Here is a 13,255-nt window from a genome sequence, read left to right as displayed (position 1 = left end):
AATGTTAACAACCATGGACTAGAGATACAAATCAAGGAGGCAGCATCAATGTATATGTAATTAAAACCATAGACATATGAAGAAAAGAGAAACAAGCACAAAATCTAGGCATGAGCAGAGAAAAAGGTGCCTATCAAGGTGGCTGAGATTAAGGAGTCAGAGAGACAGGTGGAGAATCCAGAAAAACAGAAGCAAAAAGAGACTAGAATTTCAAACAAGAGGAGATGGCTAGTTTCAAATACATCAAACGTCAAACCAGATAAGAAGTCTGATTTGAAAAGTGTTCCCAAGACTTAGCAATTAGGTCACTGCTGTGAGGTGGTGTCAGAGGAGAGAATAAAAGTAAAGGTTAAGGAAACAAAAAATAGCAAGTATAGTCTCCTCTTCAGAAAAACTTAAGAAATGGAGAGGGTAGTAGTTGTTAATGTAAACAGAATAAAGTATTTTGTGTTTGTTTTTATAAAAGAATGAAGGAAAGGAGAGCTCCAAGACTGTTACTGTTGAGAAACAAAGGGAAGCAAAATGAATGGTGATAGAAACTCTCTACCAAGCTCATCCCTCCCTTTCCCAATAAAAAAAACCTACCTGGATGGGGCATCCCACCTGGTGGAAATGGGTGAGGATGTGAGTGTCCATGACCAGGATGTCCTGCCCCTGGGGTTCCTGCTGATGGGGGGCCATGTCCTCCAGCCCCAGGAGGCATAGGTGGTGGGGGCATGGCTGGGGGTATCCCAGGTGGGAGGGCTCCAGGAGGCGGCACCGGGGGTGGGAAGGAGCCAGGAGGAGGCATGCCTATACAGGAAATGGAAGAAGGAGGAGCAGTTAATGGTAGTGAGGATAAAATGTCTTTAAAGAGCCTGTCCATATCTGGCCTCTCCAGGCAGGGTGAGCTCTTTTTCTCTCCTCCTAGCACTTTAAAATCAAAACAATGTTAGACAACTCAAAACAATTTCAACCTCCTGGAGAAACCTGACAACTTTCTCCTCTACCACTACCATAACCCCTCAATCCCCTTCCTATTACCCACTGACTCAATGCCCTCCTCTTTCAGGTTCTTTTTCCTTCCTCCTGCCCCTCCCCTCCAACCCTAAGACAAGCATATTCTGAACCAAAAGCTTTACCTGGTGGTGGAAGCCCAGACCCCAACGATGATACCACAGGATTGGGGGCAGAAGGTGGAGGAGGTGCATCTGCAAACAGCTGATGAGGGCGGTCAGCCTGGGAGAGTGGGTTCTGAGCTGCCAGAAGTCGTTCAGCTGCTGATCCATGGCGCTCACCCTTGGAGTCCTTCTTAAAAGCATAAGACACAGTGATAGGGCGGTTACAGAGGTACTGCCCATTCATGGCCTCAATTGCTGCATCCGAAGCATCAAACGAAGCAAAATTAATAAAGGCATAACCCTTGGAGTTGCCTGTGTCAGGGTCCCGCATAATCTTGGGGGTTTGTAAGATGACCCCAAAGGCGCTGAAAGTATCATAAAGCAGCTTCTCATCAATCTCTGGGTCCAGGTTCCCAATGAAAATGTTGGCCCCCACATCCAGGTTTTTGTTGTGAGCTGATGCCTTGTTCACTCGTATTGGTTTCCCGTAGAGTTTGATCATGTTCATGATCTTAATGGCATAGTCAGCATCTTCCTCACTCAAGAATTCCACAAAGCCATAGCCTGGGGAAGCGGAGAAGGGAAGGTTAACAACTTAGGTGAAGTGATTCAAAATGGGTTTTAGCTCACTCACCCTCTAAACACAAAGAACAAGAAAGAAAGAACCTCACTTCAATTGAGAATGGTTCCAGAAACAAAGTGAACCAAAGCTTAAGAGAAAGAAATCTTCAAGTTGTTCATTCCAAAACAATTGTGAATACTGCTGGGACCCTCCAGGAGCAGTTTGTCCCCTCAATATATGAATGCACCTTTTGCCATGAACTCACCTTGGTGCTGGCCAGTGACTCTATCCTTTGGCATGTGGGTGTTGACTACTGGTCCTGCCTGGAGAAACAGTTCCCACAGCAATGGTTCGCTAACCTTCTCATCCAAGCCCCCCACGTACACGGTGGCATCTGGGAGGAGGTGAGGGCAGGGGTTAAGTATGACAGGAAAGGAGGTGATGGAAACACGAATGTAGAACCCAGGAAGAGGAATTGAGATTGGGGATTGGAGCAAAAGAGGAAAAAAAAGAAAAAGAAAACGTTAGATTAGATCCTTAAACCTCTCTCTTCCCAGGACCCGAAGAATCTTCTGGAGTCTTAGTATTCTGCTGCAAATTCTTTCTTGGTGGATTTTTGTTTGAGTGGAAAAGCAGCAGAGGATTGGATCTTTTTTTTTTTTTTTTGAGACAGAGTCTCACTGTGTTGCCCGGGCTAGAGTGAGTGCCGTGGCGTCATCCTAGCTCACAGCAACCTCACACTCCTGGGCTCAAGCGATCCTTCTGCCTCAGCCTCCCAAGTAGCTGGGACTACAGGGAGGATTGGATCTTAAAAGCATCACACCTACAGGCCTCAGCCTGCACTCTGCCAACCCGACCCCAGCAGGCACGGGAGCGCTCTCGGGCGGTGGGTCCAATCTCCCACCCAGGCAGGGGAAACACTGCTGGCCCTAGTAGGGGCCTCCTAGCCCCACTGGGTCCTTTCCGGATTTGTCCCTTCCAGTTACCCTGGTTCCGTTCGGAGATCGGACCGGCAGCCATGGCGAAAGTGCTCCCGCCGTCTCCAAGCAGCGGCTCCGCCCTCTGACCTCAGTTACTACTTCCACTTCCGGGGCGAAGGCTAACGAGAGCGGTAGGCGGGGCTGCGGCGGGGGAGGAGCCAGAAGCGACCGCGGCCATCTTAGGAGCCGCTGAGACTTGACGCAGGTCGGGCTGCTCAGTCTTCGGAACTGCACCGAGGTGCTGTCACTAGTGGTTATAGCGAGGAGGACGGAACGGAAACGCTCAGTCGCTCTTAAGGCACTACTAGACGTGAAAGAATCACACGCTCCCAAAAATGTAAATTGGAAAGCTAAAAGAACAAAACTTTACTTGAAAAGTATTTTGTGGGCAAGTGGTCCTTTTGTTGCCCAGAGAAGTATGTGCTGAGGAATCCCCCAACTCATGGACTCGGTCGCCTTCGGGCGCGGAGGCAGCCCTGCACTCCCGCCTGCAGTCTTTGTGCAGATTTGGCCTCGCAGCCCTGGTTTGGGCTCGAGGTATTTCGATTTCCCTCAGGGGAGGAGATTGCGGAATGTCTGAGCTGGAGAGATGGCTGAGCTCGCCTAGTCCTAATTGCATGACGGTGGGGGGCGGGGAAGGGAAGGGGATAAGGGATTGGAGGGAATCTGAGGCTGCAAGATGGGGTGTGACCAAAGCTGAGGGGTGGCTGGATTTGAAGCTCCGAGGCCTCAGTCTCGACCTCCAGAACACACTCAGGCCCCCGCCACAACTTCCTGATTTGCTCTTGCCCCGTCTGCCTCTAAATGGAAAACACAGAAAAGAGACCTCTTCTTCCTAATTGCATATGATTTTTGCAGAGCCTCACCCGACCCAATTCTTTTATTTCTTTAGCAGTAATATAGTGGGTGCCTTCCTCTCTTGGGTCACACTCACTCTACCCACCACTCTTAGCTAAGATCCTTTATTCAAACACAGGAAACAGTGCCAGCAATGTGTATAAATACTGTGCTTTAATGAACTCCTTAAATAGAAATTCCACTACAAAAAATACAGAGTTGAGGGAGACAGGGTGTCTCCATATTCACCTCATTCCTGTAGAAAACTATAAGGGAAGAAATAGAAATTGGAATTAAAGAAGCAGCATAAAGGGGTGAGAATGAAGTCTCTAGGCCATCTTGTTGGGACCGATGAACAGAATCTCTGATCTCACAATTTAACAGCTGGTTATCCAAAAGGGATGGAATTGACCTTAAAAAAGAGGTGGTCACATTCTAGATTGTTTTTGTTTCTTAATTCTTCAAATCACAAGAAACAAAAGTAGCTTCAGGAACCAAACAACACAGGACAAGAGTTGGAGAAGATGAGCACCACGTTCTGAAATGGAAACTCAAGTCTACTAAGTGAGCTTATTCAAGGGCTGGAGTGTGAGAATAGAGACAGCAAGGCCAGACAAGAAAAACTGAAGAATTAGACAGAACCCTCCCTCATCCCAGCTCCCCCCTGCCTTGCCTTTGAGAATGCCAGTAATTTTAGTGGGGTTAGGAGAGAATGGTGTTTGGATTTCTTTTCTTGGAGTGGTCCTCAGGAGATATTCTTGGTGTCCATTTCCTTAATAGCTCCTGAAGATGGAAAAGCTCCTCCTGGAGGCCAGAGATTGTGGGAGCTGAGAGGCCCATCTTGGGAGGAGACAAACAGGGGCAGAGAGGAATATTATTGCAGCTCTAGCTCTCTGCTTCTCAGATGTCCACTATTTCTGGTGTCTTTAGTTCTTTTTCCCCTTCCATCCATGCCCTAAATTCCACTTAATCTAAGCCACAAGTAGTTTCCCCAATCTCCTTTACTCTCAAACCTACCCAGTTTGATACCAACAGGAGTGTACTTCGTTTCCCAATTCCCCCAACCCCTTGCCTTTCCAACTCCTGTTCATCTGGTTCAACAGTCAAGCCCCTTCTCCCACTCCCAATCACTGTTTTCCCTTGTTACCTGAACCTCAGGCCTTCCCCTCAGGTAGCAGCGTCTCCAGAGCCTGATCTGGGGTCCCAGATATCCAGGCAGTAACAGCCCTGGAGGTAAAGGGCAAGCTCCCCAATGTGAGGGGAGCCCCCATTCCTGGTCAGCCAGGCTTTCAGAAGAGATAGCAGGTCGAGGGAGCCAACGAGAAGAGACGGCCAGCAGGAAGGAACTGTCCCGCCAAGGACAGAGCTGATTCAGAGGGGTCAGGGCCCCTCTAGAGAAGAGCCACATAGAACTGGGGGGGCCAGGAACCATGAAGCTTGGCTAAAGGAGAAAGGAAATCAACTGGCAATTGAGAAATCAGATAATCCTAGTTTCCCCAATCTGAGTCAGGAAGGGGTGTCCATCTGCCACCCACTCACTGCACTAGTGACTAGAACTACAAGCCTCCCCCTCAGAAATCTTCTAGCCTCATTAGGCTTCAAGTAGGCCTCAGGAATGATTAAAGTTGATTTTAGGGAAACTTGTAAAATGTGTGCATGAGGCAGGAAGATGAGTAAACAGACTTGAGGAAGATAAAAAGGATGCCCTCTGTGCTATTCTAGCATTTCTGTCTTCCTAGGGACAGTCAGGGACTATAAGTCCAGCTGCAGAATAGGAGTGGCGTAGCTTCCCCTGAGGAACGCAGACACTGTGTCTTTCTACTCCCCATCTAGTAGCATGAGCCTGTGGGAATGTCAAGGAATTTAGGACGTTTAGACATTTCACCTGCTGTCTAGGGAGCCAGGAATCTGGGCAGTGCTCTGGGTCATAGCCAGGATTATGGAATTGTAGTATCTGTTCATTGCTGTAGCGTAAATCCCAGTCCCAGACAGACAGCTGCAGGTTCATAGAGTTCCCAGCTGGGGGCTGGGAGTACCCTGGGGTGTAGACTTGCGTATAGGAGTTAAACTGGACAGAGGAAGCAAGAAAATGATGGTTACACACACACACACACAAAATAATAATCTCTCAAATCTAGAGACAAATCATGAAACTTTCACCTCTTATTCTAGAAATGAGATGTAGGAGGAAAGTCTTGTCCTGAAAGTGAACATCAACTTACCCCTCCCCACCCACAGTCTTCACTTCTCATAAAACAAATTAAGAATAAACTTCAGAGAGTACTTCTCAATGAGGAGGAAAAAAAAAAAAAGACAAGTCAAAAATAGAAGTCACTGACCTGTCCACTCTGCTTTCCACGCTCCCAGGGAGTATCTCTCAGGAAAGTAAGGGTGTCAGGAACCCTGACACTGTCGTGAAGAGCAAGAAGGAAAAACTCAGAGAATTCAAACTCAGCTGGATACTGCTGGAGGAGCTGCCATATGCAATCAAGGAAGAGGAGAAACACTGGGGCCTGAGAAGAGAGAAATTAAGAGCTCGGAAGGGATTGTGGGGACCTAAAGAGGGACGATGACAAAATGATGGGGATGGGGGTACACAGAGAACAGGAGGCACTAAAGAGGTCAGGGAATGAAAATCTGAACTGAGGGTACTAGGGAGGTGTGAGGCCTGACTTATCTGGGTCTTCAAGTTCAGCCTAACCTCAGGACACTTCTAACCTGATTCACCTTCAATGGATTGCACTATATAATTTTCTCATTCCTTTACTTCTTTAGTAATAACTTCCTCCATAGCCTCCCAAATTGTTCTCACCTCTTCACTGGTCTCAGTTCCCCCAAGCCGGGTCAGGAAGGGGTGTCCAGATGCCACCCACTCTCGCTGCACTAGTGATTGGAAGCCAAACAGTGTTCGGGCTTCGGGAGCTGAAAGCAGCTGGACGAGTGAAGAGAGGAGGCCATTGAGATCACGATCACTGCGCTCTGGGTAATAAAGAGGAAGAGGGGACAAAGAGGGGGGTCCAAGAAACTAGGGCAGGAGAGAATGAGAAGAGGAAACATGGCAAGGAGAAGTGAGAGGCACAGAGGGCGAAAGTTGGGGGCAGGTAGGATTGAGTGAGCACGTAGAAGTGAAGAGAAAAAAAAAGACCTTGAATAATTCACTTCATAGACTCCACCTGGTTAGAAATACCCAGTTTCACATGTAGATGGCAGAATCACAATTCTCAAACCAGCTTCCTCATTGCTCTTCCCACCCCAACCCCAGTCCCTATCCACTGATGGAAGGAAGGGAACGGAGCGGCTAAGAACATCCTAGTGTTAGGGACCACAAGCTGCAGTGGGGAGGCAGAGATAGCACAAAAAGATGAGAGTTAGAGCTCATGTGTAGTTCCCAGGAATAGGAGAGGAGTAAGCCTTATGGGTCTCCCTGAACAGAATTCTGTCAGGTGGATAATGGGAAGCAGCAAGGAACAGAGTGGGCTGACCCGAGGAACTCACCTTGAAGTACTACAGAACGAACCCTGGATGTTACTAATACTGATACGTCACTGGCCTTTCGGAGACAAGACCTGGGGGTGGGGGGCAAATGAGGAAGAGAGAAGAAGAATGATAAGCCTGGGGGAATGGAGTCATGGGTAATGGGATGGAATAGAGGCAGACTCCAAAATCCTTCCCCCTCTCCTTCTAATGAGCAGCAAGTAAGTCTTCTTGGGAAACCAAGAAGAGTTAATGGAAGGCCATTTAGGAATCCAAGTTAACAGAAGGTTGGGGAAGGTGGAATTATAAATGATGGCTAGAAGAAGGGGGAGAGTACCTGACATAGTCCAACCACCGTGTTCCTTCCAGGGCTGAAAGCCATTTATCCTCAGCTACAGATGAATCTGATAGAGGGTAGAGGGATTGGAAGGGCAAAGAGATTAAGAGGACTCAGGATGCAGGTTTCAGGTCTATAGCCTGATGGGTTAAGAATAAGCTGAGTAGTGTTTGCCTAGGGTTGACAATAGGAATGAAAAGTAACTAAATAGCCATGAGGTTTCTAAAATTAAATTGTGGTGATGGTTGTACAACATTGTAAATACAAATTGAATTGTACACTTAAGATGGGTGAAGGGTAAATTTTATGATATGAACATTATATCTCAGTAAAGCTGTTTTAAAAAGAGTAAGTTGAGATCAAGAAGACAAAAAATCAGTGAGTCTGTGGGAGAAGGGAGTAGAGTAGAAAACTAAGGATCATTGGGTTAAAGGGTTACTCATCTGTGGTAAGCAAAAGGCTAAACAGGTTAGGGTCAGCAGACGTAGGAGTGAGGGTGAGGAGTCAAAGGTTATTCTCACCAGGCAGGCAGAGGGCCCTCAGCCTCAAGTGGGCAAGTTGGACATCTGCAAGACTAGGCAGCTCATCCATAGTGTCTACCAGGACAACATCTGAATGCCCAGCCTGGAGCATTGCCTCTACTGCTCTGGAGGAGAGGGAGTCAGGAAATAAGAGGAGTCTGCTCTGAATACCTAACCCTTAGTTCCTCTCATCAAACCTCCCCTCACCTGATATCCTCCTTGTTGGGGTCACTAGCTGTACAGAAGCCTCCACAGCGGAGAAGGTCACTGCCCCCAGGGTGATGCCAGGACAGGCGCTTTGAATGGGTGAGAAGAGGATGGCTGTGAGAGAAACTCCTAGCCCCAAGCTACCCTTGCCCCCACACTGACCTCACAGGGATCCCTCCTTCCACGCTGTCCCCAACCTCCCATGATTCTAATCCCCAGCCATTGCCCTAACCCTCACACTGACCGGTCCACGGCCCTGATGGAAATGGCCAAATGCTCTTCTGACCTCACTGTCCAGAATCCGATTAGGCACCCAGAAGTAACGAGGAAGGCTGTAAAATTGAGAGTGATGTCACAGCTTGGCTCCATGACTTCACTGTAAAGTAAAACTGTTATTCTTATAATTCCTTGTGAATCTACTTTGGAGGGACCATTCATTCCAAGGGGTCTCAGGTTTAAAGATCCAATAGGTAAGGGGGATAGATTTGTGGATGTCCAGGGAGGCTGGAGTTTGTGGGAATTCCTAGCTTTAGAGGATCAGGGAACCACGGGAAGATTGGGAGGGCAGCAGGTGTTGGGGTGGACTGGGGAATCACCTCGTGGCTACGTCGAACCTCTCATTGACAGTGCTGACCCTCCAGCCTCTGGCTCCCTGCTTCTTCCGCTCAGTCTCCCAGTCTTCTGATGTCTCCAAGAGAGGAATAGGTGGTTTTCTGGAACCAGAACCCTGGCCTGGGGCAGGAGTGAAGCACAGAGGAGGAAGAAGAGGAACCAGAGACAGCTTCTTAGCTGTTTTTCCTGAGCCAGCCTCTGCTTTTTCAGACTCCTTACCCTTTCCTTAACCCAAAGCACCCTCACTCACCAGCCTTGCTCAGGGTTATCCCCGCATACTGTTGGGCTTGACTGCTCTGAGCTCTGGCTTGGACAATGGCCATGGTCACCTGTGCAGGAAAGGAAATTCCATCCACAGGCTCAGACTGAGTAAGTGAAAAGAAGAAAATGGAGCCCATGTGTTGCTCCAAAGTCTTTGTCCCCAATAAAGAAGAACAGTGAAGACAATCTCCAGAGAAAGGGGCTTCCACGGGTGATGGGGACTGGGGTCAGGAGAACAAATCTAGAACTGCACAATCATAGAATGTTAATTCTGGGAGGAATCTTAGAGTAATATCATCCAACCCTCCCCATTTTTCTGAGGAGAAAACTTGCCTACGGTGACACTGCTGGTAATTGGCAGAACCAGGCCAGAATTTAGGGGCCTTACTCTCACTATGCTATCATTCATCTCGGCCTCTTTGCCTCTCCTTAAGGAGAGAAGCAGGGGGAATGACAAGAGGGATGCTGGGGAGGGGGAGGATTAGGAACTGCAGGGAGAGGATCCCAAGGTTCTAAGGAAAGGAGGGATTCTCAGGTTAGGGGCCTCTTACCTGAAAAGCCTGAGGCTCTAGTCCTCCAGCCTCGAAACCAACTCTGAGCAGCCGAAAGTCTCGGCCATGAATCAGAATCTCCTCAGGGATAAATTTGAGCAGGGACCCTGGACGGAGGAGCTGGACTCGGGACAAGCCACTCACTGAAGTCAAGAGTTAGGGAACAGTGTAACATGGACCAGGGTCCCTCTAGAAGGAACTCTTCTAGCCCATCCCACTCCATCCCTGGCTGTTTTCTGAGAATAGAGGAAGGATGAGGAGAGGTTCCAACACCTCCTTCACCAAACCCCCACACTTACCAGCCTCTAATCGCCCAATGTTGACAAGGGCAAAATCATATTCACTGCTCAGGGGAGTCTCCTAGAGGAAGCACATGACTGATGCTACAGATATCTGAAATAAACCTCATTTTCCTACCTTGGCAGCCCCCAGCCCCCTCAAGGGGACAACGCCCCTAGAGATAGTCCCCGTTGACTATCGCTGATATAGTCAGAAGACTTCCCTTAACCCCATAATGTTTGTCTAACGCCTTCTAGACTCCCCTGCCCATTTCCCACAGAAAGCTGTCCTTTCTGTTGCTCTAACCATCTCACCTGACTCCGCTGCCATCCACAGGGCTGGAAGATGACCCTAAAGTTTGTACAGATCAGGGTTCCAGACAATTCAGGTTCCAGCCCCTTCCTCACTCCTGTAGCCCATGCTAGGATCTGCTCCCCTGAAGGGGAAGAAAGGAAGCCAGGTCATCACTATTCCCAGTGTTGCCCCCACTTGAGTACCCCCACTCCTCTGACACAGGGGATCTAAAGAGGGAAGATTAAAATCTTCCCCTAACCTCACTGGAGTGTAAGCTCATGAGGAAAGAGAATTTGTATTTTTTTTTTTTTACCTCTGTAACTAGAACAAGGCCTGGCACATAATAGACACTCAAGTATTTACTAAATAAGTAAATGGGAAAAGGGGTAACAGGGTGAAGAAAACAGAGGAAATATCAAGTCCAAGCTCTCAGCCAGCGGTAAATAGAGGAGAGAGCCAGCTTCAGGCAGAAGCACTGTGAGCCAGGAGAGGAATGCAGAGGTATCTCTGGTGAGGGATGAAGTGAGGTTGTTGTAGGATGAAATTCGGAGGAGCCTTCGGAGATCAGAAGTATTGAAAGGGTATTATTACCTGGGAGGCATCGAGAGGCCAAGCAACCGCTGAGATGACGACTCCTGAGCTCCGGCATCCTGCTTCCCTGGACAGACTTTGGTCTGGAAAGCTGAGAAGGGTACAGGGTTAACCCCCGGCTCCCCCAACTCTGGGGGGACCTCGGTAGCAGCCTTGGGAGGCCTACGCTCAGACACTCAAGGGAAACTGAGATCAGCATCGGTGGGGAGCTGAGGACGGGACCGGGGTTGGCAGACAGCGAAGGGAGGGGCTGGTTAATGGATAATGAGAGGACGAACTTGAGACTATGAAAAAGGCAGACCGAGCTCCATTAAACGAAGGGTGACATGACAGGCACACCCTCCTCCTGCTCTAGATCCCTTTTCCCCCCTCTTTTGTCTCCACCTCACCCTCTTGCTGACCCCCCAAATTCCTTCTCCTTACCCCCATCTCTGGCTCCTCCTTCTGGGGGGCAATGTTGAAACTCTGGCCCCGGCCCCCCCACCACATTTCTCTGGCTCCATCCGGGGACGGAGCAGTTAAGGGTGGGAAACTCCAAGGATGCTCAGCTCCCTGAGGAGAAGCTGACTCTTGTTGTAGAGAAGAGGGACGTTAGGGAGAGGGGCAGGGGGTTGGAGACAAGGAAAAGGAGCATTTGAGGTGCACGGAGCACAATTTGGGGGGCTTTTGAAAGGTGTGTCCAGTCCAGCCTGAGTAGGCTCCTCGGAAACTTCAGTCGACTCTGGAAAGGCTGGAAGGGCGAGAGATGCCCAGCCCCTTAAAGGAGAATACACACAATTTTGGAAAAGTGGAGAGGAAATGGAGGAGCCTGAGAAAGATGGGGGGAAATGGGGAACTGGGAGAAAAATATCCAGACTCCCTTCTTTACGACAATCCCAGATCCTATTCTCTTACTGTTCATGAGTATTGGGGGCTGTTTGAAGGGAGCAGTGATACTGCTGGACTGCAATCGTTTGGGCTACCTCTCTGGAGTCTCTCAGTGACCTCCCTGGGAAGCTCAGGGTTTTGTTTGTTTGTTTGTTTGTTTGTCTGTTTGTCTTCTTAAAGCGGGTGGAGGCATAGGTAAAAGTAGTTTGAATCTCCTCACCGCATGAAACGTATCTCACGTGGAGTGCAATGGACAAGTACGGAGAAAAATTGAAATGTGCCCAAAATGCACAGCACAGGTATGTTTGTGTGCAAGTCTTGGGGACGGGGGTGGGAAAAGGAAAAGATCTTAACCCCTCAACCCTGCCCATCACACAGACACACAACACAGCCAACCAACTGGCAATCAGTGCCCATTCGAGGTACAGGACTCCACCCCTCCAACCCAGACACCAGATCTCCAGATGAATGATTCATGTTCAGGACTTTCAAAGCTGAGGGCTGGAAACCTCTCTTCAGCTCAACAATTCCATCTCCCCTCCCTTCCCCCTGCAACCCAAGAAGGAAAGATGGGGGGCCACTAGGAGGGAAGGAAAGGAGCTGCTGCCAAGGGTGACTTGGGGGCAGCAATGCAAAAATCTTTATTTAGATATGAAATAAAATACAAAATAAGAGTTAATGAGCTGCTGTTTTATTGTTTTTGAGTCTACAGAGGCAGCAATCCTTGGGTGGGGGACCCGAGTTTTCCAAAGTGACATTCAACCCTCCCCTTTCCCCAGCGCACACACCCTTCTGGCCTGTCTTGGCTGCACCTGTGGAAATAGTGAAATATTGTGAGACAGGAAGTCAGTCTGGAACAAAGAGGTATACACCTGCTAGGAAGGTGGCCCAGAAGCCTGATTCTGGAAGTCCTAAAGGCTACTGAGCACCACCATCCCACTTCACCCCCCTGCATCCCATGGGCCTCGGCTTTTTGGGGGAAGAAAATACTTCCCAGGGTCTGCTGTCATAAGAAAATAGAGTACAGTAGGAGGTGTATACCACAATTTTAAAATCCCATTACCCACTTTCCTTCTCCCCACAACCCTTCATTCAAGAGCCTCATTCTATTCTTTAATACTTGGAGGTATGGAAACAATGGAGGAATACAGAGGGGAAAAAAACCATCAGGGGAATGGGGTGGGGGGGGTGGGGGGAATCAGAGGGAGAAATAAATTGGGTGATTTGGGTCAGCACCTAACCAGGAATGCAAAGGGGCAGTAGCTGAGGGTTAATAACAGGAAGACTACCTCTCACCACCCCCAACATACACCCAGTAGTTTACTGGATAAAAGGAAGGGTGGAGAGGCAAGGGGCTATATCAGATTTTTCCATTTTCAGAATCCTTGTCTGGCTGCAGGTTTGTGCCAGGAGTGAAGGCTGCTAGGAGGGGTAGCTGGAGGAGGGAGGTGGAGCTGAGTGACTCACAAGATGAGTCACAGATCCAGTTATAAGCACAGAAAGAGGCCAAGGTCCTTCCCATCCCCACTCCTCTTAGCTACTGCCACAGCCAGCTTCCGTTGTTCTTTTCTACTGCCCCTTATGCGTGTGGCTGATAAAGGGAGGTGGCTCAAAGAAAGTCTACATGGGGACATCATAATAAATATTTTGTTAATCGACTTAAGTGTAGGGGGAAAAACACCATATGATTTGCAGACTGAGTATCTGCAAAGTACAAGAAACAGAGTGCCTGTATGACTCATCTGAATCTGCAGTTGAAAGGCCTGGAGGGAAAAAAGGAAA

At 48.7% G+C, this 13,255-nt stretch overlaps 2 protein-coding genes across 3 annotated transcripts in view; both read right to left on the bottom strand.

Annotated features, from left to right (window-relative positions):
* SF3B4 (splicing factor 3b, subunit 4, 49kDa) overlaps nucleotides 1-3,261 on the bottom strand; it is a 5,446-nt gene extending 2,185 nt beyond the window's left edge. The window contains exons 1-4 of one of the 2 annotated variants that reach the window (XM_012658778.1): nucleotides 2,649-3,261; nucleotides 1,928-2,056; nucleotides 1,122-1,664; nucleotides 586-792 (exon numbers count right to left, since the gene is read on the bottom strand). In XM_012658778.1, the coding sequence (XP_012514232.1) occupies nucleotides 586-792; nucleotides 1,122-1,664; nucleotides 1,928-2,056; nucleotides 2,649-2,682 (913 nt within the window). In that variant the 5' untranslated portion in view covers nucleotides 2,683-3,261. The remainder of the gene's footprint in view (nucleotides 1-585; nucleotides 793-1,121; nucleotides 1,665-1,927; nucleotides 2,057-2,648) is intronic. The other variant, XM_012658779.1, reaches the window with a different exon arrangement.
* Nucleotides 3,262-4,017: 756 nt separating this feature from the next.
* MTMR11 (myotubularin related protein 11) lies at nucleotides 4,018-11,095 on the bottom strand. The gene is given in 18 exon segments (XM_012658937.1): nucleotides 4,018-4,186; nucleotides 4,188-4,319; nucleotides 4,627-4,920; nucleotides 5,365-5,547; nucleotides 5,819-5,992; nucleotides 6,292-6,458; nucleotides 6,975-7,045; nucleotides 7,291-7,357; nucleotides 7,812-7,936; nucleotides 8,019-8,107; nucleotides 8,263-8,350; nucleotides 8,615-8,750; nucleotides 8,881-8,959; nucleotides 9,443-9,585; nucleotides 9,742-9,802; nucleotides 10,036-10,157; nucleotides 10,607-10,697; nucleotides 11,030-11,095. Coding segments are annotated over 18 exon segments (2,235 nt in total). The 3' UTR covers nucleotides 4,018-4,039.
* Nucleotides 11,096-13,255: the final 2,160 nt, after the last annotated feature.

Source organism: Propithecus coquereli, unplaced genomic scaffold (genome assembly GCF_000956105.1).
Source record: "Propithecus coquereli isolate 6110/MARCELLA unplaced genomic scaffold, Pcoq_1.0 Scaffold59, whole genome shotgun sequence".
Lineage (NCBI taxonomy): Eukaryota > Metazoa > Chordata > Mammalia > Primates > Indriidae > Propithecus > Propithecus coquereli.
The sequence above is the reverse complement of the archived record's forward strand: the minus strand, read 5'-3'. Positions and strand labels throughout refer to the sequence as shown.